At 28.3% G+C, this 23,882-nt stretch overlaps 3 protein-coding genes and 1 long non-coding RNA gene across 5 annotated transcripts; 1 reads left to right on the top strand and 3 right to left on the bottom strand.

Moving 5' to 3' along the window:
- Nucleotides 1-842: 842 nt before the first annotated feature.
- LOC145974457 (uncharacterized) lies at nt 843-1,682 on the bottom strand. Its single transcript, XR_014439688.1, has 2 exons — nt 1,445-1,682; nt 843-1,069 (listed from the first exon to the last, which is right to left on the bottom strand). It is a non-coding gene; the product is annotated as an uncharacterized LOC145974457 (long non-coding RNA).
- A 2,175-nt stretch (nt 1,683-3,857) lies between these two features.
- LOC145974635 (uncharacterized) lies at nt 3,858-11,366 on the bottom strand. Of its 2 annotated transcripts, none has more exons than XM_083104598.1 (10): nt 10,891-11,366; nt 9,970-10,097; nt 9,720-9,869; nt 9,095-9,367; nt 8,852-9,006; nt 8,480-8,736; nt 8,157-8,341; nt 7,922-8,084; nt 7,719-7,852; nt 3,858-7,593 (listed from the first exon to the last, which is right to left on the bottom strand). In XM_083104598.1, exons 1-10 carry the CDS (start codon nt 10,910-10,912, stop codon nt 7,258-7,260), a joined length of 1,803 nt encoding a protein of 600 aa, XP_082960724.1. In that variant the 5' UTR covers nt 10,913-11,366; the 3' UTR covers nt 3,858-7,257. The 2 variants fall into 2 exon arrangements, with proteins under 2 accessions (XP_082960724.1, XP_082960723.1); XM_083104597.1 differs by having other exon boundaries at nt 10,874-11,365.
- Nucleotides 11,367-14,754: 3,388 nt separating this feature from the next.
- On the top strand, nt 14,755-17,258 carry LOC145974738 (SNAPIN protein homolog). Its single transcript, XM_083104760.1, has 3 exons — nt 14,755-14,896; nt 15,029-15,215; nt 15,586-17,258. The coding sequence occupies exons 2-3, from the start codon at nt 15,064-15,066 to the stop codon at nt 15,626-15,628; spliced, it is 195 nt and encodes a 64-aa protein (XP_082960886.1). The 5' UTR covers nt 14,755-14,896; nt 15,029-15,063; the 3' UTR covers nt 15,629-17,258.
- A 702-nt stretch (nt 17,259-17,960) lies between these two features.
- LOC145974322 (uncharacterized) lies at nt 17,961-23,096 on the bottom strand. Its single transcript, XM_083104115.1, has 4 exons — nt 22,999-23,096; nt 18,954-18,989; nt 18,376-18,662; nt 17,961-17,980 (listed from the first exon to the last, which is right to left on the bottom strand). The coding sequence occupies exons 1-4, from the start codon at nt 23,094-23,096 to the stop codon at nt 17,961-17,963; spliced, it is 441 nt and encodes a 146-aa protein (XP_082960241.1).
- Between the last annotated feature and the right edge of the window lie 786 nt (nt 23,097-23,882).

The following is a 23,882-nucleotide window of genomic DNA, read 5'->3' as shown; positions in this document are numbered from 1 at the left end:
GTTTTTGAACATATATAGATTAATTAACTAATTATTTTTCCCAATACATAAGTGATTTTGAATTTTATAGTTTAATTTAAGTAACAAATATTTCTGCAAACAGGAATTTATTTGTTTTGAAATATACAAATAATATATATAATACATATAATATATATAATAAATAATATATATAATTCGAAAACAGCAACTATTATTTACTAGGAATTTTTGCATTGTGTTTTTGTTGCAAAGAGAAATGGCTAGAAATATGTTAAATTATGTATATCGCCAAAATTATCTCAGATATCCCAGTATGACTTACAGAAGCATCGTAATTAATTGAAAGAATCGGTAGTATGCATGGTACAGTTACGGATATAAGCTGCTAATATCGCGATGCAACATATATTAAGTCTTCCTGTAAAAATACTTCTTATACAAGGAAGATACTCTTAATGCAACTGCGCCTAATCCACAACCAGAATACATACAAACACAGCCACAACCTATGCAAGCCATACCTGTTTTAGTTTATTCTTTTCGAGACTTAAGAACGAAATTAGATGGAAGTGAACAAATCCCTCAATAAAATTATATCGGTATTTGTTTCTTAAGGAGGGTGGTGTGACGTCCCGACCAATAATTTTCTTCTTTTACCATATAAGTAGATTCCTTCTTTATCTTATTAAAATTTGTGCAATTCCATCTAATTATAAAAGAGCAAGATTGAAGGAAATATCATCTTTTGTTAGCATTAACATCATAATTACATTTATCCTTAGTTATATTTTAATTAATTTTAATTATATTTTAACTATTTTTATTATCAAAACAGTTATAATGGCAATACGAGTCTAGTGTCGATGTTATAACACATTTATTTATATTACAATCAAATAAATATTGATATTAAAGCATACAAAGAGAGGATAGCGAACGTTTCGACCCTATTTTTGGGTCATCTTCAGCGCGAAAGTATATAATAAAAGATAATATAATAACAATGTGTTTTATATCGGAGTCTGTTACAAAGGTTGCTGTTTAAAGCGATAATAAATGTCTCGGTATCTCATTATCTTGACGATGCCTACGTAAAAACAAAGGACAAAAGTAAAATAAGTTAAATAAATAATGTAATTAATATGAACAAAGAAAGAAAAAGTACTAAATTAAACATGAAATTATGAGATTGGAATGTTAATTTATTAAAAATGATCTAAATATAAACTGAACATAAAGTCAAAGAAATAAATAAATAAGTTATAAATAAGTTAAATAAATAATATGACTAATATGAACATAGAAAGAAAAAAGTACTAAGAATTACATGAAAATTACGAGATTGAAATTATTTTAATGTCAATTTATTAAAAATGATCTAAATAAACTGAACATATAGTCAAGAAATAAAAATTAAAAGGTTAAACAGATAAGAAGTTAAAACTACGGAAATAAGACTTACTTCCAGGCATCGAAGATAATGACGCGCCGAGGAGATGAATAAAGACAACTTAACATCTCCGAAGACAAAGATCGACTCGTCTTTAACGGATAAATGTGACTTATATATAAACGGTAAAGAGAGTCAAATAATGTATAAATGTACACATACGCAAAGTCGCAGACCTATTTGTTATGATAGAAACTGTGTTAAATTTTTGGCAAGTTGTTGACAATATTTAAATAAATTTCTGGTAAACGTTCAGTATCCGTTTGCAAATATAAGGATCCTCTTCCTACTTCCAATTCTTTGAACGTCATATACAAATTGAACTGCATGGATTGCGATGCGTCCTACGTTGGACAAACTTGCAGACAACTGCATACCAGAATCAACGAACATCGCAGCCACATTAGACATAACACTAATTCTCAATCAGTCATCACGAATCACAGGGTTGGTTTTGATCATACTTTTGATTGGGATGGCGTTCAGGTTTTGGATCGAGAACCCCATATTTGAGTAAAAGATTGATCTCCGAAATGCTATATATCAAGAGGCAAAAAAATGGTCTCAATTTGCAAACGGATACTGAACGTTTACCAGAAATTTATTTAAATATTGTCAACAACTTGCCAAAAATTTAACACAGTTTCTATCATAACAAATAGGTCTGCGACTTTGCGTATGTGTACATTTATACATTATTTGACTCTCTTTACCGTTTATATATAAGTCACATTTATCCGTTAAAGACGAGTCGATCTTTGTCTTCGGAGATGTTAAGTTGTCTTTATTCATCTCCTCGTCGCGTCATTATCTTCGATGCCTGGAAGTAAGTCTTATTTCCGTAGTTTTAACTTCTTATCTGTTTAACCTTTTAATTTTTATTTCTTGACTATATGTTCAGTTTATTTAGATCATTTTTAATAAATTGACATTAAAATAATTTCAATCTCGTAATTTTCATGTAATTCTTAGTACTTTTTTCTTTCTATGTTCATATTAGTCATATTATTTATTTAACTTATTTATAACTTATTTATTTATTTCTTTGACTTTATGTTCAGTTTATATTTAGATCATTTTTAATAAATTAACATTCCAATCTCATAATTTCATGTTTAATTTAGTACTTTTTCTTTCTTTGTTCATATTAATTACATTATTTATTTAACTTATTTTACTTTTGTCCTTTGTTTTTACGTAGGCATCGTCAAGATAATGAGATACCGAGACATTTATTATCGCTTTAAACAGCAACCTTTGTAACAGACTCCGATATAAAACACATTGTTATTATATTATCTTTTATTATATACTTTCGCGCTGAAGATGACCCAAAAATAGGGTCGAAACGTTCGCTATCCTCTCTTTGTATGCTTTAATATCAATATTTATTTGATTGTAATATAAATAAATGTGTTATAACATCGACACTAGACTCGTATTGCCATTATAACTGTTTTGTTAATTTTATATTTCGAGTCTTATATTTATTAATTTTTGTATTTTTATTATATTTTAATTAATTATTTTAAATAATTATTTTAACCAAATTTATTAGAGTTATAGTATTAATTTTATAAGGATACTTATATAAAAAGAATTATAAGTTCATCAACGAATAATGCATTGTACAAGGGAGCGATATTGAAACGCCTTTAAGATTCGAGCGCTTTTATCTATTATGGAATGTAAATCATAACTATACATAACGACCGTCGTCATTCCCTCGTTATGACATCATTTGTAAATTTTCGGTTAATTAAATATTCCACTTAAGTAATATCGAAAATAGGTAATAAGAGCAAAATTCAAAATTGTACATAGCCAAATTTGGAAAGAGGAATTAAGCCTGCAATAGAATTGTAATATTATTAAGAGGATTCGTTCATATATTTCACACGGCGACTTGCTCTCGCTAATCAGCTAAACATAACATCCGCATACCAAGCTCTGGCCGATCGATATTCCAACGGACAAAGAAGATGAAATTTATATTATCTAATCCCCCACCAAATCGTACTAAGGAGGACCAGCGTCTACCGGCATTGTCACGGAGGACCAGAAGTTTCTTCTCCGGCTTACAGTCAAGACGTACTCTGATTTTCGCTGATTGTTCACTGCATTATTCACTGACTTGATTGTAACTACTTATACACTTTTATTCTATACAATATAAATGTATAGTTAATTGGAAAGTTCTACGAGAGATTTTACTGAGAACCACTCACTGAAAAAACAATTTTGTTGACATAATCAAAATTTGGTAAACCGTTCCAAATAATTTGGTTAATATATGATCAACCAAATATTTTATTGTTCCAACTAAAAAATTTGGTTCCTTGTATTTAGTTCTTACAACTAAAATATTTTTCTTATCTTAAATAAAAATATAATAATAACAACCATATTTTTGGTAGAATTTTATTCTTGCATTATTACAAAATAATCGGCATCAGCCGATTTTACTAAAGAAGTAACACCATTATAGTTAATAATTGACTTAATATTATTACATTCAAAAATTTTCCATTTTGTTGAAAATGAAACGCGATAGGCATATAAATGCCTCGAAAAACTAACTGTTTCTAAAATTTGTAAAATAAAAAACGGTTTTTTTACATTATTTAAACAAATAAAATGTATCATCCCAAAAACAGGTAATAAATCTTTTACACTTAAGGTTAACACAAATTTTGGCTTAAATAAAATGCTTTGAATTTTAATCCATGACACAATTGTGTAAGTTTCTGGTAAATATTCTTTAAATAAATTAAAATGAGGATAAAAATATATAGCATCTGTTAAAATACTTGGTCCGAGTAACATTTCATCAGATAATGAAATTTCATTAAGTAATCTATCATTCAGTTTTAATAAATGTTTCAAAGCAAGAGTAAGTGGTAAGTTTTTTCTACTAGTAATTATATGTGATTCTATCTTAGACTCTTTGTGTTTTGCTTCGAAACGCATACACCAAAGATTCACTAGAGGTCCTACACGAAGCATAAGTCGTGTGTAATGCAACATATTATGATGTTTTGTTTTTAAAGTGTTTCCAAATAATCTAATAAATTTCATGATGTTCCGTTACCAAACATTGCAAATATTCAACTTCTTGCAATAAAAATGATCTAGCGTTTAAAATATCAATTATCGCTCTAAGAGTAAGATACAGTTCCCAATGAGAATCATCTGGAGGCACAAGATCGCCAATAATAAGGCCAAAATATTTCATAAAACGTATTACCTGAGATGCAGAAAAACCTAAACGATAATTATTTAATTTTTCTCTCTTCAAAAAAGGAATTCGATTGCTCAATTCACTTACGCCAAAGTCAAAAGCTCCGATACGATCATTTAGATCTTGAAGTGTAAAATACTTTAAATTTACAATGTAGTGTAATAAAATTTGAGACAAATCGTATTCGCAAACTCCTTCATAAATATCATGCATGATATCAAGGGCACTGTTCTCCAAAATATGAAAATCTTCTATTTCGTTAAATACACATTCTTCGTGTATTCCAGATGTACTAACATCATTTTTTTCAACATCAAGTTTGTAATTTTCCATATTACGTAAAAGTTCGGGTTTTTCATAAGTTGCACTCAGTAATTCGTTACGAGATATTTTACATACTGAACATGGATTATTGGCTGAAAAAGACTGAACAAAACCACCTATTTCATGACGACCAAGATTATCTGCTACAAATAAGAGACAATTTACATAAATATCAATATTGTCATTCGTCCTGTAAACTGGATGCGTATGTAGAAATTTTAATTCTTTAATGAGTGGTAAAAAGACGTTTCTATTGCCAAAATCTTTTCGATGATTACTATTAAATAATAATGCAACCTGTATATTAACAAGATGAGATTGAGCATTTGGAGGTATACATGGTAAAGAATAATATACAGCACCAATTTTTTGAGTGCCAGTTTTTGAGCCAAGTGGATCATTCACTTCAAATTCATCATAATAAAATATAAGAGGAATAATTATTCTGTTTGGATACTTTTGTTGTAATTTTTTGAATAATTCAGCCTGAATTATATTTGAAATTCCATTCGATTCTAATGATAAACTTTGCATATAGTTTAAAATTTGTTGTAAGAAATCAGGTAGAGCAAATAATTTTTGTATAACTGATTGTATAGATACATATTGACCGGTCACATTAGTGGGTACAATTACATAATTTGATTCAATTTTTTTACCAATAGTTTGTTGTCCAATTACGTACGATTCTGGTTCTATTAAAGTACCTCGTTCTTTAAAGTATTTAAACCGTTTGAATTCTGAATCAAGTGAATCGAATGGATTTTCAAATAAGTTGAAGACTTGCTCAATATTATACTGGATTGCATCGACATTTTTGGTAAAATTTAGAACATTTGGCTTCAGATATGAAAATATTATTTTGTTGACAAATATACGTGTAGAATCAACAATCGTTTGCACATGCGTTCTATTCATTGACAATTCATTATAAAAACTAGATACAAACTTTGCAGCTTCATGTTGTAATTGTTTTTTTAAGTCAATAAGATTCTGTTCAGTATTGTCAAAATCATTAATAAATTCTTGTTCACTTTCAAATGAGTCGGAAGTAAGATCAAAATCCCTGTTACTATTATCACTTGGGGCTGATATATCAACAGCAGAAATTCTTAATACATTTAAAGATCTTTGATTATCTTCTGAATGATCAATAATCAAATGATTTTTAAAAACATTAATATTTTGAAAAATGCGGTAACAGTCATTTTGCATACATGTGAAACGATTGATACATGTTTCAAATTTGTGAATTACAGAAAAATGACGAATAAACAGATCAATATTTTTGAATCCTCTCTCACATAAATAGCAACGGAACATCATGAATGATAGAATCACAAACGCAAGATTTATTTTTACGTCTAAAAAACAACTTATTAAAATAGAAAATAAGATTTTAAATAGCGTGAAAGCAATTCACACATATACATATCAATATTACTTTTAAACTTTTATAACTACATTTAACGCTTAACGACATTTCAAACTATACTATATATTTTTGGAAACAGTCAAACTACTATACGTAATATAATATATAGAATTATAACGTAATAAAATATATAGAATAGGGATGTTAAATATCGAAACAATTTGCTTGTTGATACTATCGATAGTTTTCAAAATCCTTGTCGATACTGTCGACAAATATCGATAATTTTATTAATTGTTTGTTTATTTTTTTTAATTTTAGGTTCTCTAGATTGCAGGTGGTTTATATATATTATATATTTATATTATATGTTTAGTATATATCCGTTGTCTACTAATTATAATAAATAGTAAGACGATAAGAGCAAAAGACGACAGTAGCGAAAGACAACAAAAGCGAAAGACAATAATATTTGAAACGCATTACTACATCTCGATATACAATGGCATCGAGTCGTGGTTTTTTACACAATGTTATCGTCAAAGGCCGTGTTCAGAAATCCTACATGAAAACTATCGATAGTTATGGATAAATTATTTTCCTTATCGACAACTATCGACTGTTGTGCTGTTAGTGCTTGTCGATAGTATCGATAAATACCGATAAACTTAGCATCCCTAATATAGAATTTAACACAATGACAATTATCTTAAATTGTGTTAAACTAAATTATAAATTGAACAGTTAACATCAATCAATTATTAAATCAATTAATGAATGCATAAATATCAAAATTTTATATTAACGACAATTTCTTTCTTTTAATGTAATAAATGATAAATCAAATTCTCAATCTAAATTGATATCATATTTTATATTTTGCCTTTAAAATCTTTTCAAAAGATCGATTAAATTCATGACAGATTTGTCATACTTATCCCATTCTGTTGTTCGCCCATAAATATATTTTTGTATAAAAAGCCAAACTTGTTCACAGGCGGATGGATATTTGACATTAAGAACTTGAAAAATCTTGTACAGGATATCAACAGCTTTTAACACATTTTCCATTTTATACATTATATCATCAATGATGATATAAAATGTCTCAATTGCAGTTAATTGTGAGCCTATTGCAATTATATATGGCTGTAGAGTTTCTTTCTGTTTAATGGCTCTCTCTTGTCTTCGACGTTTTATTCTTTCCAATTCCCCTGGAACCTATAAATTTAAATTCTTCTTATTATTAATTTTTAATTAGTATTTACATTATCTTATATAAAGATGAAATTTAATCGATTTCATTAGAATCTGATAACAAAATGTCGATTAAATAAATTTCTCACTTTAATATGACAAATAAAAGCATCCATTGATTCTGCTATAGTGGGTCGCCATATCTTTCCTCCTGGTATCTTTAATCGCACATTGGAAGGACATAATACCGATATTAAAGAAATCAATGCAGCATCTCTGCATTCTGTTCAACATAATTAAATAATTACAATAAATTAATTTTTTTTTAATTATATACTAAAAATTTTATTACCATCTCCTTTTTCATATAATTGGATCTCTTCAAGTTGCTTCGCAAAAGTTTTATCTTTTACGATTCGATTTTCTAGTAATGTTTCTAATTTTTTAGATAGTTCGGGCCATTCGTTGTAAATATTAGATTTTTCATTAATTAAAGCATTATAATCAGCATCCAACTGAAAAAAAAACTACATATATAATACAAATTTTTAAAAAGAAATTGTAAAAATAAATTTTTCATTACATACAAGCATGTAACCGAATTCTTGTTTAAGCACTGGGTATTCGTTAAAAATGTCATAAACATTTCCTTTTTGTTTTATAAAACTTTGATGTCTCAGTTCACGAGATCCATTCCAATGTTTTTTTACAGACGACCAAGGTGCTGTATTATACCGCAACCATTGCAGATGTGTTTCGCAAACACGTTTAGCTATATTTATATTTTAATTTAATAATTTAGTTTTAAACTTAAAAATCTTTTACAAGATATATCGTAATATTAATTAAATTTGTAACGTATCTAAAAAAATACAACTTACAGAACTAACTACATATATTCTATTATTACCTTCAGAATTAATGCTTAGTTCAATATCTGAATTATTAATGTTTTCACTAGTTCTCTTTCGTTTTCTTTCTATAAGTCCAATTTGTCGACATTCATCAAGTTTATTTCGATAAAAATCCGGTAATTTTCCTTTTGATATTTTTTGGGAAGGTCCTTCAGATTTTGGTGGAACATAATAAAATGCCTGTTGCTCATTTGGAAACAAATTCTGAATCTTTTTCGATACAATGTCAAAATCAGCATTCAACAAACGAACTCTACGAACATTAGAATACATTTATATGATATATATATATATATATATATATATATATTAATAATATAAATATAGAATAAATATTTTATACATATATATGTATATTTAGCAATTACATTTCTGTCCCGTCCACAGATTTTGCAAACATAAATTGAGTAACAAGAAGTTCGGTCAACTTCCTACGTTTGGTTTCATCGAGTATGTTATGCTTTTCATAAAATTTTATAATAATTTGTCCATCTATAAAACTTAGTAATAGTTTTCTCAAATCCTATTAAAATGATAAAAAAAAATATTTGTAAAATATTTATAAAATTAATAAAATATTTATAAAATTGTATTTTGCATGAAAACATTACCGCATTTTGAATTGATGTAGAATGATTTAAGGTGTATGAAATGTTAAATTTGTTCTGATTGTTATTACTTTTTTCTGACCCACTTTCCTTAATATTATCACATTCCTTTAGTGCTGAATTTTTATTATCTTCTTCGGTACTCGTACATTCATCTGATGAATCGTTTAATATATTCCCAGTGTTATAATGTTCACTATGAAAGTCATCAATTGAAGTTGTATTTAATATTTGTGTTGTTTTATCTTTCAAGGGATTTCTTTGTGCACACGATGTCTAAAAAAACAAAACAAAAGCATTAATAAATATATTTCTTTCAATTAAGTAATTATATTTTACATTTATTGTTTACAACTCGATTTTATATTTATATACATATATTTTTTATATATTTTTATACATAACTATTTATATTTTTATATATAACTATTTTAAATATTTTATATATATATCTTATAATTTTATATATTTTTTATATATTTTATATATTATATATTTTTTATATATTTTATATATTATTTATATATTTTTTATATATTTTATATATTTTATTGTTTTATAATATTTATTGCTTTATTTTTATTAGTTATTCAAATTTTTAAGAAAAGAAATATTTTATTAAACATACCGAAGGTTGTGCATCACTACAGGATAATTTAGAAAATCTTGCTTCTTTTTGTTTATTTGATTCTTGAGGCTCTTTTTCATTATTTTGACATTGTAACTGTATCAATTGATTATCATCATTGTCGTCATTTGATACTTTTAGTAATTTTTCCTATAAAGGTATCAGATATTAATTTTTCCAAACATTTACAATTTAATTCATTCTTTACTGTTTTTTAATATTTCGAAAAGCATAAAAATTTTTATCTTACCAATTTTATACTGTCTATCAATAATCTTCTTTTCTCAAGAAAACAGCGAATCCCTCCAATCGTAGTTATTATTCGTGCTATTTCAATTTCACTTATATTCAGAAAAGCTTCTTTATCAATGTCTTCCTCTAAAACATGAGATACGAATAAAAGAATTAAAGAAAATTAATATTGTTTAACGATTAAACTTAAATCTAGCCTTGTTTTCATTTACAATTATTTAAACCGTATCGGTCAATAAATACACTAAATCTCTCAAAAATGTGTTCTAAATCGACGAAATATACTGAATTATTTATTACACTGGAATAAGTGGAATGCGCACTTTTTTTTATCGCCGACTAACAATAAGATCGTGAGAGTATAAACAGTCGAATGTTGCGACGAGTCCGTCCTTGTTTTAGGTTACGGTCAACGTGCACTACGAACAGTGATGCCAGAATGGATACGCTGGCAGCAGCAAATTATCTCGCATAGAGAGTATAGCTCGGCGTTCCTGTGGAACAGTCGAGGATCGAGGGGCCGAACGTCGAACTATACTCTATGTAAAATAATTTGTTGCTGCCAGCGTATCCATTCTAGATTCACTATTCGTAGCGCACGCTTGACTGTAGCCTTAATCAACAATGCAACAATTTGTGTATTATAGGTTAAAGACACTTTCATCATAAATCAATTATTTCACTCTCGCAAGTTTAACAAACACCCGGCAACAGAACTAAAAAACAGACTAAAAAATGCGTATTCTAATGTACATATACTTTATACTTTAATGAAACAAGATGTTAACATGCTAAATATATATAGTCTAAAGCAAGATATCGATATGTTAATTATTGTTACATCTGATAAAAATGATAAAATTCAACATATAATTATATGTGCGTATTTAATAAGTACTTACCAATAAATCGATCATACCATTTTGATAATTTCCAGTCATTTAATGTCGTTTTAATAAATTCTTGATCGTCATTAATATCCCGTTTCATGATTTTAACACAATTTAGCAAAACTAAACTCCACAAGACACTAATTTTAGTAAAACTAAACTCCACAAGACACAAGAAAAAACTTCTACTAGGATCTTGAACTGGATCTTGCCAAACGCTGCGTACTGCGTATCGACTTGTACTGACAAGATCTTTTTACCGGTATGATCACGCGCAACTCGAAGTGCGTATGTATTAAGGCGCGTACAAAGGCGCGCACTCGCTTGGTCCCTTCCGCCTCCCGCCTCATCATGAAATACTATCTGCCGCTAAAAGTGCGACGAAAAAATAACCGTCAGATTTCACAAAAATAATATTTATATTATATATATATATTGGGTGTTAAAAAAGTCTGGACACGGTCGAATATCTCGATAAGGAAGAGTTTTACTAGAAAGTGTTTCAGACAAAAGTTGTATGGCTTCGAGGGGGACATAAGATGGTGTCATTAGTTTGACCCTAAAGAGTCACCTGCAGGTTACGTGAAGGTCACCTCCAACTTTTTAAATGGGACACCCTATATACTTTTACACATTTTTGTAGCTCATCTCAAGAGCTTTTCAAAACACTATAATTATGTTATTTTTCATTAAGTACTTTCCGAGTTATGAGGTTGAAATCATTTCTTAATTTTACATAAAACAATAAAATATCTAGTAAAATATTCATTTTTCGATTATCTTATCTTAATACTTTTATGTACAAAATAATGAGAGGAATCAATTGGTGTAAAGAAAAAACATAGTTGTTTCGAAGAAAAAATATGTAATTTGCAATTAACAATTACATATTTTTTCTTAAAAATAACTATGTATTTTCTTTACACCAATTGATTCCTCTCATTATTTTGTACATAAAAGTATTAAGGTAAGATAATCGAAAAATGAATATTTTACAAAATATTTTACGGTTTATGTAAAATTAAGAAATGATTTCAAGTCTCATAACTCGGAAAGTACTTAACGAAAACTAACTTAATTATAGTGTTTTGGAAAGCTCTTGAGATGAGCTACAAAAATATGTAAAAGTATATAGGGTGTCCCATTTAAAAAGTTGGAGGTGACCTTCACGTGACTCTTTAGGGTAAAACTAATGGTATCATGTTATGTCCCCCTCGAAGCCATACAACTTTTGTCTGAAACACTTTCTAGTAAAACTCTTCCTTATCGAGATATTCGACCGTGTCCAGACTTTTTTAACACTATATGTATATATATAATTATAAATTTTTATTAAACACTTCTTTTTAAGATAAATGTACTTAATAATAATTTTTTAAATATTACTTAATAATAAAGTCTTGTAAAGATGATAATTTGCCTGTAAAAAAAAACTAAAGAAATTAAGCAAATAATTTGGTTGCGCTAATTTTAATGAATTTTTGAATTTTGTTTTCTCTATGATAAATATGGTTAGTATAAGTAAAATATTTTATACCGTCAACCAAAATGTGTGTACTAAATATTTTGGTGGCAGTCAAAAAAATAATTTTTTCAGTGCTCTTTACCGCCGAATATTGAAATCTATTATCCATTGGAAAATTCACACTACGGGATCTTTGAATTTCGAGCGATACTTCTGATAGATCTAGAAGGAAGGAAGGAAGAATATTATATATTCTCCTAGTAAGTAAGGGATAATTAGAAACTAGGTGAGTTAAAATTATTTTAATCCTTTTTCTATCATATAACTATTATAATAATGTCATTAATTTAATTTCCATTGAATTATTTAACATAATTTTGTCATTATTACTTTACTTGATATAATCATATTGTACGATTCATAATTACTACTATAATTTATAATTATTTCGATTTATAATTATTAATTATTATTTCGATTTATAATTATTAATTATCCTATTATTTGAGTTCATAATCATTATTTGATTATTATCGTTTATTAATAAATGAAATGATTGAGTTGATAATATTTATATTAATATTGATTATTTTAATTTTAATATTCATTCTTTCGGCATTATTTTATGATCAATTGCATTTTCTTATTTAATCTAATCATTTAATTATACTATATTATTTTATTTTATCTTTTTATTCTGTTTATTCTCATTTGGAATATAATTTTAAATTTGATAATAGATCATAATCTCCCTCATCCCCAGTAAACCTGGTGAATGCAGGGTGACTGAAAAATACGGGCGATATTAGAATAAAATAATTATGTTACCCATCTCGGTATTGTAGTTTTCTATTATTTTGTAACCGGGACGTAACACTTTATTCGGGCGTGTGTATGAATCGGGTCGAACGAATGTGAAGGGCCTGACACAGGTCAGCGACCGAAGATCTCTTTAACGCTGCGTTTTTAAGCCTATTCGTTCGGTGGTCCCTTTTCGGTAAAGGAATTTAATCCTTGTTACGCGCAATGGGACCTAGTGCGATCTCAGGATTTAGGGAAGAGAACGGGTTAAATAATTAAATTATACATTAAATTAAAAAATACATATATTATATAAAAAAAATAAAGAAAGAAAAATACATCTTAGCAGTTGTAGCTATGCGTGAGTAGGCATCTGTGTGTGTATGTATATATTCTCGCGGGTGTTACAATCGTTCGGAGGTTATCAGTCAGAATATACAGGGAAGAATTTACGTTAAGAATTAAATTCTAACTGGTTAATACAATATATATATAATTAATATAATATAAGAAATAAAACAAAATAAAAAGTGATGTGTAATAAAAAAAAATATGAATAACGCTTACTCATTAAGGGAAATATAGAATTCGTCGCTTGCGGATATGTGTTATAGTTAGAATTAAAATTTTCTAAATTCGCTGAAACACAGGTATAAATTAAAATACAATAATAAAATTAAGATAAGAGATTCGCCAAGTCCAAGTTCGAAAATTATTCATCTATTTCAACGGTTTCTCCCAAAAGTAATGATAATTCAAAGGAAAATAATATAATGAGAAAGAAATAGATAATAATAATAATAATAATAATAATATGAGGATGGGAAATTAAAAGAATACAAAAGGGAGTAAAGAAAAAAATAGAAATGAAAAGAGATATATATATATATATATATATATATATATATATATATATATATATATATATATATAGTTATACTCTCAATCCGACTCGCGTAATAATACACGGAGTGCATTAAAACACTTTTATTATTTAATTTAAACCCAAGCTATCGATTAATTCTACTAAGAACTCGATCCGTTGAGCGGTTATATGAGAAATAAAAATATCGAGTTATACTCTCAATCCGACTCGCGTAATAATACACGGAGTGCATTTTTTTGCTTACGCTGGGACTTAGCAAAGACACTACCGTGTCTCTTGATTGTTTTCTATCTTTATATCTCGTTTCAGCCCTTCTATATATATATATATATATATAGAAGGGCTGAAACCTTCTATATATATATATATATATATACCTTCTATATATATATATATATATATATATATATATAGAAGGGCTGAAACGAGATATAAAGATAGAAAACAATCAAGAGACACGGTAGTGTCTTTGCTAAGTCCCAGCGTAAGCAAAAAAATGCACTCCGTGTATTATTACGCGAGTCGGATTGAGAGTATAACTCGATATTTTTATTTCTCATATAACCGCTCAACGGATCGAGTTCTTAGTAGAATTAATCGATAGCTTGGGTTTAAATTAAATAATAAAAGTGTTTTTATTTTTGCGCTACGTGCTCTGTAAACGGAGATATCATGATGCAAAGTCTGAAATGTGAAAATTTCGATTAAGAAACGTCGTCATCGTCAACTCCTCTTAACGTAACAAAGAATATACAGAAATACGTTTCCAACGTCTGCCACAAGAATGCGCTAGCAGTGATTCACGCGACGCAGCGTTAGTAGCGCTCTGTGGCGTTAACGGTGCTTATAAATATGTTGTAAAAGGTTAAGTGTGTCACTTCAGGTAATTATATAAAATAATAATATACATATAACATTTATATATTTAGATTAGATTGTATCTATATTATTATTTCAGATTATATATATATATATATATATATATATATATATATATAAATATTTATATATCAAGAGACACGGTAGTGTCTACTTCACTACAGCTATAACATGGACGTGGACACAGCGAGTGACAATACATCTATCGACGACAAGATAGATAACTTTTGCGAAAATCCGACGCGGGATGCATTAACGGAAGGTCTTATGAGTCTCTTGAAACCTACGGTGGATCAACTGGACGAGAGAATTCGCGCCACAAGGTGACGTCAAGTTTTCTGTTCAGCGCGCATGCAATAATAGTAACATTTATTTTTCGCGTTTCTTCTTGCAAATTTACGTATATTTATTATTCTTATATTTCTTTCACAGTACGTACTATTTATTGCAAAATATATGTTTATTCATCGAATTGTAACGATAAAAAATTGCGATTTACTTACACAAGCAACATATATATCTTATTGTTACCTATTTTATAAGAATTCTTGAGCATTTTGAAAATCATTTTCAATTTTCATATATAATTATTGGAATGTTATAAAAAATTGTGCTTCTATCATGTACTACAAGTTGCGTACAAAAGTTGCGAAGAGTATTATTTTTTATGCATAACTATTCTCTTTGTTATAGGATATGTCAAATAGAGCTGAAGCAGCGGATTGTTATTACTTAACATTGATTACTTTGCAAGTTTTATAAAAGAAATTTCTTACAATTTTCACCATAAATTATGGAAACTCCAGTAGTTAATTTATCAGATGAAGAACTCAAGACAGTTTATGATCCTTCTGAGGATTCGTATCTTTTAATAGATACTTTGGAAGAAGATTTAGACATTCTGCATGCGATGAAACCTGTGATTTGTTTAGAAATAGGTAGTGGTTCTGGTATAGTCATCACAGCTCTAGCAATGGCATTGAAAAAATATAATGCTCATTTTACTGCAATTGATATAATCATTATAACATAGAATATTGAAATTCAAAATTTCAAAATTAAAAATAATTTATGCTTTGCGAAAGAAAATTAAAAATGAAAAGTAGTTTATGCAAAAGCATAGAAAGAAAAAATCATCATAACATAGAATATTGAAATTCAAAATTTCAAAATTAAAAATAATTTATGCTTTGCGAAAGAAAATTAAAAATGAAAAGTAGTTTATGCAAAAGCATAGAAAGAAAAAATAAATACTCTATGCTATGATGATATTACATACACACACGCACACGCATGTACACATATACAAACATATTTTTATATCATCATAACGTAGAATATTTAAATTTTCAAAATTAAAAATAGCTTATGCTTTGCAAAAGGAAATGAAAAATAAAAAGTAGTTTGTGCAAAGCATAGAAAGAAAAAACAAAAAGACACATTTATAAAAAATATTCTATGTTATGATGACACACACACGCACACACACACACACACACACACATCATTATAACATAGAATTTTTAAATTTCAAAATTAAAAGTAGCTTATGCTTTGCAAAAGAAAATTAAAAATAAAAAGTAGTTTGTGCAAAGCATAGAAAGAAAAAACAAAAAGACACATTTATAAAAAATATTCTATGTTATGATGATACACACACACACACACACGCACAGACGCACACGCACAAACTAATCATGGAAGAAGTAATGGAGTCAGTAATTGAATTATCGTCATCGTTACATGTTGAGGCTGAAGCGATTTTAAAAGAAATCATCATAACATAGAATTTTTAAATTTCAAAATTAAAAGTAGCTTATGCTTTGCAAAAGAAAATTAAAAATAAAAAGTAGTTTATGCAAAGCATAGAAAGAAAAAACGAAAAAACACATTTATAAAAAAAATATTCTATGTTATGATGATGTACACACACACACACACACACATATACACACGCACACACACACACAAACATATTTTTATATCATCATAACATAGAGTATTGAAATTCAAAATTTCAAAATTAAAAATAACTTATGCTTTGCGAAAGAAAATTAAAAATGAAAAAAATGAAAAGTAATTTATGCAAAAGCATAGAAAGAAAAAATAAATACTCTATGCTATGATGATATTATATACACACACGCACACGCATGTACACATATACAAACATATTTTTATATCATCATAACGTAGAATATTTAAATTTTCAAAATTAAAAATAGCTTATGCTTTGCAAAAGGAAATGAAAAATAAAAAGTAGTTTGTGCAAAGCATAGAAAGAAAAAACAAAAAGACATATTTATAAAAAATATTCTATGTTATGATGACACACACACGCACACACACACACACACACACACACACACATCATTATAACATAGAATTTTTAAATTTCAAAATTAAAAGTAGCTTATGCTTTGCAAAAGAAAATTAAAAATAAAAAGTAGTTTATGCAAAGCATAGAAAGAAAAAACGAAAAAACACATTTATAAAAAAAAATATTCTATGTATGATGATGTATACACACACACACACACACACACATATACACACGCACACACACACACACACAAACATATTTTTATATCATCATAACATAGAGTATTGAAATTCAAAATTTCAAAATTAAAAATAACTTATGCTTTGCGAAAGAAAATTAAAAATGAAAAAAATGAAAAGTAGTTTATGCAAAAGCATAGAAAGAAAAAATACTCTATGCTATGATGATATACATACACACACGCACACGCATGCACACACATACAAACATCTTTTTATATCATCATAACATAGAATATTTAAATTTTCAAAATTAAAAATAGCTTATGCTTTGCAAAAGGAAATGAAAAATAAAAAGTAGTTTATGCAAAGCATAGAAAGAAAAAACAAAAAGACACATTTATAAAAAATATTCTATGTTATGATGATACACACACACACACACACGCACACGCATACACATTTAAATATTAATAAAAATTAAAAATATTATTTCTATAACGGGCTGAGGTTCTTGGATTGGAACTTCGGCCTCGGCCTCGTCCTCTCGACCGTCCCGCTCTAGCCTATCGTGCACGCGGTTGTTCTACAATAAAAGAAATATTTTAATGTTATTTTATTTGAATATAATATTTAAAGAAGAACTGCATGGATTAACTATATTGAAAGTTAATAAATCTAATTTTGATATATGTACATTCAGATTCATGAATTTAACATTACGCAAAATACTTTTAGCCTTTTAAAATATAAAAATAATTATTTGTGAATTAAAAATTTCTTTTGTAAAATATAATTTATACGACACAAAAATTCATGAAAATAAAAATTTTAATTCTATAGAAGGCTAAAAATACTTTGGGCAATGTTAAATTCATAAATCTGAAAATGTAATAGATTTATTAACTTTTAACATAGCTGATTCATTTAGCTGATTCCTTTATAATTAACGTGCCAATTATATAATTCAAAATTATTTACCTCTTACTTGCCCCGCTGTCGTTATCGGTGACGACGGCGGCGGTGGCAGCGGTGACGACGCTAACGGCGATGGCAGCGGTGACGACGTTGACGGCGGCAGTGGCGGTAGTAGTGATGCCATCGTTGGTGGCGGCGATTCTTTTTGTGTTTCCATTAATTTTTGTGTTTCCATTAATTTTTGTATTTTTTTTTTAAGTATTATATTTTCTTTTAAAGCCGCTTCAGCCTCAACACGTAAAAAGGACGACAATTCAATTTCTGGCTCCATTTCTTCCATATTGTAGGTTCTGAAAGAATGGAAACATATAAAATATATATATAATAAATATATAAAATATATATTATAAAATATGTTTAGAAATGATAGTAGAAATGATAGATAATAAATGATTAATCTTCATTTTAATCTTTTATTGTAATGCATATATGTATTGTGTGCAACACAAATATGAATTACAATAAAAAATAAGTAATTACAATAAGTGAATTACAATAAAAATAGTAAAATAAATTTTTATTCCCTTGTTATCTATCATTTCTTACGCATATGTATTAATAATATAATGTGTTACACTTACTTTTTAGGATTTTCTTCATTTTCCTTTTCGTTAGATCTGAAAATAGAAATGTATAAAATATATTGTACAATATAAAATATTTTTATATTATGTATTACAATAAAAGATTAAAATAAAAATTAATTCTTTGTCATCTATTTTTATTATATATTTCTATATTTTTATTATATATATGTATTACAATATGTATTACAATAAAGTGTTACTTTATTGTACAATAAAGTGTGCTAATTTCATTAGCACATTATTCAACGTAGCAGCGCTAAGTTTTTTAACTAAAATTTTTTTATATGTATTAATTTTTAATTTTTATATAAATTTTTATTTTTTTTTTATTAATTTCTAATTTTTAATTTTTTTAATAATTTTTAATTTTGTATTTTGTATTATCATTTCCTTTTTTTTTTTTTTAATTAAACTTTTCAGGATATATGCATATGATTATTGCAATGTATATGATTGTTCATATTTTCAACGATTTTTTATAATAGATATATTACAATTCATTTAATATCATTTTTCTTTTAATATTGGAAATAAAAAAGAAATGTATATTTTATAATGAAAATTTTTATTCAGTTGGCGCAACTTTTTAATATTATTTGTAGGAAATTAAAACAATTATTTTGTACAATTTTTTTTATTTAAAATATTTTAAGTTTTTATTTTCAATTAGCGTAATTTTTGGATATCATCATTTTTCTAGGATATAATGTAGAAAATTAAAACAACTATTTTGTATAACTTTTTTTGGTTAAAATATTTTTATAAGTTTTTATTTTCACTTAGCGCAATTTTTTTGATATCATTATTTTTGTAGGATATACAATTTTACACAAAATTAAAATAATTTGTAGAACAATTTTTTACGGTTTAAAATAACACTATTTTGTGCAGATTAAAATAACTATTTTGTAGATTAAAATAATCCTATTTTGAAGATAGGTTTTTTACAGTAATTTTTTACAGTTTTAAAATAACACTATTTTGGAGACAGGTTTTTTACAATAGTTTTTTACAGTTAATAATACACTATTTTGCAAATACATATACTGTTTTTTACGCGGACTTAGCACCTTTTTTTACCTTTTTTTTAAAAGGGTAATTTTTTTAGGGATATAAATTCTCGCTAAATAAATCAGAAAGAGCTAATAAAAAGAAATAAGAAATTGTTCGCGAACCACCTTGCGGAGATTCTAGACGAACGAGAAATCGTTCGTAAACCGCCTTGAGGAGATTCTAGACGAACAGGGAATCGTTCGTGAACCGCCTTGTGGAGATTCTAGACGAACAAGAAATCGTTCGTGAACCGCCTTGAGGAGATTCTAGACGAACAGGGAGAGATGAGGAAGATGATTAGAAAGAGGTGAGACAAGGATTGATTGATTGATAGTAATTAGTAAAAATTTAATGGTTATTAAACCGTTTGAAATTATTTGTCAGACATAGATTTTAAAATATGAGATAGTAAGATATGGGAAAGGGAGAAAATAAAAATTACTCAATTTTACTCACAACTCGTTGGCATCACAAAAATGAGTGCGTTGATAAAATTGCAATAGCTGAGGTCGAAGGTTTATAACATGAAGAGCTGGGTAATGGAGATGTTCATCAGAAAATTCACACGACGCACAATTAAATGTTAACAAAATCATTTTCACTGTGATAAAACAGATTAATAACTCAATTGCATAATGCAAGAAAAGAGGATCTCCAAGGCTATATAATTTTAAAATTGAATGACTGAATCTTGACTGGAACTGTGAACTGAACTGTCAACTGCACTGCTGCCCGTCAGAAGAATTAGCGTACTCAACTGTCAACTAGAATGTTAATAGCGCAGCGTCGCGCCTTGCGCTTGCATTTTAAAGTTACTCCTCCTCCTTACTGGATGGTGGGAATCTTTTGTAATAATTTCAATACTCCCTTCTTAAGGACAAGGAGGCTGATTTTTGGGAGGAGAGGCGTTTCTTAAGATTTTAATTGGTTAAGCCCTTTGGCTCGAGACTTAGCTCTATCCAGTAGAGAGTGGGAGTAAGTTGATTACCTTATCGTTCTTGATTTAACGATTCGGAGGACGCTTGAGGGTGGCCTGTCGAACAAGCGCACGTGCACTATCAATTTCAAGAATATTGCTGTATGTTTAGATTTTGACAATCTTCCCGAAAACCAGATCTTTATTTTAATAATCCCTGAGATAGAGCGGTTTCAAGAGTAAGCTATACCAATGAATACGGCTGTTGGAATTTCTTATAATAATTTCGCGTCTCTTAATTCAAGAATTTATTTAGTGTTCCGTTAGCGCTATCTCGACTGGCCATTCTCTGAATTAGATTTGTTAAAGTTTAATGGCGATACACGCGGGTTAGGTTGCGTTCTTCTACGCCTTATCTTTATTCCTAAGAAGAATCGCTTTACATTCCAAATGCAAGTCGATCCTTGATTTCTTTCTTCCACGAAATCGTTTCGAGGAAAGAAAAGAATCGTAGAGTCCACCGGACGTAACAAAACAAACGATTCTATTTCCGAGTGCTTGCATATATTTTTGGCTAGTATCTAGTGTCGTTATTATAATTTATATTGGTTTTATTTTTTTACTTAACGATGGATGAGAATATAATTGATCCAGCCAACTCAATTCCGACATTTTACGTTAGACAAAGTATATTTGTAACAGGCGCGACAGGATTTCTGGGTAAAGTATACATCGAGAAAATATTGCGATCTTGCCCAGATGTTCGTGAGATATTTGTATTGATGCGTTCGAAAAAAGGATTAAGCATTAACGAAAGGCTCGAAAAAATATTAAACTTACCGGTAAGTTAATTACCGATTATTACATAAGTAGATTTTTTTTTTACGTTTTCGTATTTTTGTAAAAACTTTACAATATTTAAGTGGCAAAATTTTTCTTATAAATTTTATTATATAAGACTTTTTATTTTAGAAAATTAATTTTAAAATTTGATAAAAGTATACGATAAAAAACATGAAAAGATATTATAAAATAAATCAAAATATTTTATGATTTTTATGTAATATTATTAAAGGTTTCTTAAGAATCAGGGCAATTATTATAATAAATACGTCACATAATATATTTTCTTTCAGTTATATGATAGACTGCGAAAAGAGCAACCCTCAAATTTCAAAAAATTAATTCCGATTTCCGGTGATGTCATTGAAGAAAACTTAGGGTTGTCAGCTGTCGATAGGCAAATGCTAACAGAAAGAGTGACTATAATAATTCATTCAGTGGCGAGTGTAAAATTTAATGACAGCTTAAAATACGCTATTCTTTCTAATACTAGATCAACAAGAGATATCTGCATTTTAGCTCAAAGTATGAAGAATTTAATAGTAAGTATAAACCAATATTTTATTTATATTTTTATTTACATTATGTTCTATTGCGTATACTATTTTATATAGTGTATTTTATAAGACATTTCAAATTTTATTTATACAGGTTAAATGTATTATTATAAAAAGATATGCCACAATATCTATCAATAAATTATTTAATTTAATAAAATAACAAACATTAAAAATCTATTGTTATTATAAAAAAATTTTTAAACTGTCATATACAGGGTGACCCATTTTAACTTAGGCAGCCAAATAACTCGAAAAATAAGCACACTACGAAAAAATGTTTAGAATCAAAATTTTGTCATTTCGAGGGGGACGTACAATGACGTTAAAATGAGCCCCCCCACCCCTCCCCCTGGGCGGTGAGGGGGGGCAAGTTTGAAATCTTAAATGGGAACCCCTATTTTTTATTGCATATTCGGAATCTTTGGCTAAAAACACATACAATTTGTCTGAAACATTTTTCTCGATTCATGATAGATGGCGCTGTAATCGACGAAATTCAATTTCTTCGATTTCTCTTACTGAGAACCCATGCTTACGATTCTGCAATAAATTAACAATAAAAATACCACGTTTTCATTGTTAATACTCGAAATTAGTCTTAAAACAAACTTCTCATTATTTTTTATTACTCATTAATTACTTCTCAAGAAACTGCTTTTAGCGTAACCTGCCCTTTAGGCAACTTGAATGGTCCAAAGTACCGAGACATTTTGGACTTTCCATCTGATGGAGTTCCTCTAAGTATCCCTCCAAAATTTTGTCCATTTAGTGCCAAAGTCACAAGTGTTTATGTATTTTTTTAACATTTGTACTCTGATAAAATTCTGGTAAAATGGCAAATTATACGCCTACAGAAGTAGTCGATATTCTTATAACCTTTGGCGAATGTGGTAGAAATTACAGACTTACTGCCCGTACTTATGCGGAGCGATTCCCAAATCGCCGCCATCCTACTGATCAACAAATTATAAACATTGAAAGGAGATCTCGTAATAATCCACTTCATCGCGAAAGGCGAAGGAATAGACTTCATAATAATAATGACCCTAGATTGCTCGCAGTTTTGGCTATGGTTCATCAAAATCCCCATATTAGTACCCGTCAAATAGAACGAGAACTGGGAATCCCTCAAACTACGGCACATAGATTGTTACGATCAGTCAATTACCATCCGTATCATATTACTCTGGTACAGGAATTAAGTGAGGCCGACTACGTACTCAGAGTACAATTTTGTAGATGGGCTCTTGAGATGTTAGATCAGAATCCAGATTTTTTTAGTAATGTTTGTTTCAGTGATGAAGCAACATTCATCAGCAATGGTAGTCTCAATAGGCATAATTGCCACTATTGGTCACCAGAAAATCCACATTGGTATCGTGAGGTGCTTAATCAACATCGTTGGAGTTTATATGTATGGGTAGGCATTTGCAATGGCCAAGTCATTGGACCTCATTTTTTTGAACGTCCAATTAATAGTCCAATGTATTTAGAATTCCTCGAAAATGATTTGCCAGCATACCTAGAGAATGTTCCCCTTGCAGTTAGACT

This window comes from Camponotus vicinus, unplaced genomic scaffold (genome assembly GCF_025532165.1).
Source record: "Camponotus vicinus isolate PSW18456_S1 unplaced genomic scaffold, iyCamVici1.0 SCAF_7, whole genome shotgun sequence".
NCBI classification, from domain to species: domain Eukaryota; kingdom Metazoa; phylum Arthropoda; class Insecta; order Hymenoptera; family Formicidae; genus Camponotus; species Camponotus vicinus.
The sequence above is the reverse complement of the archived record's forward strand: the minus strand, read 5'-3'. Positions and strand labels throughout refer to the sequence as shown.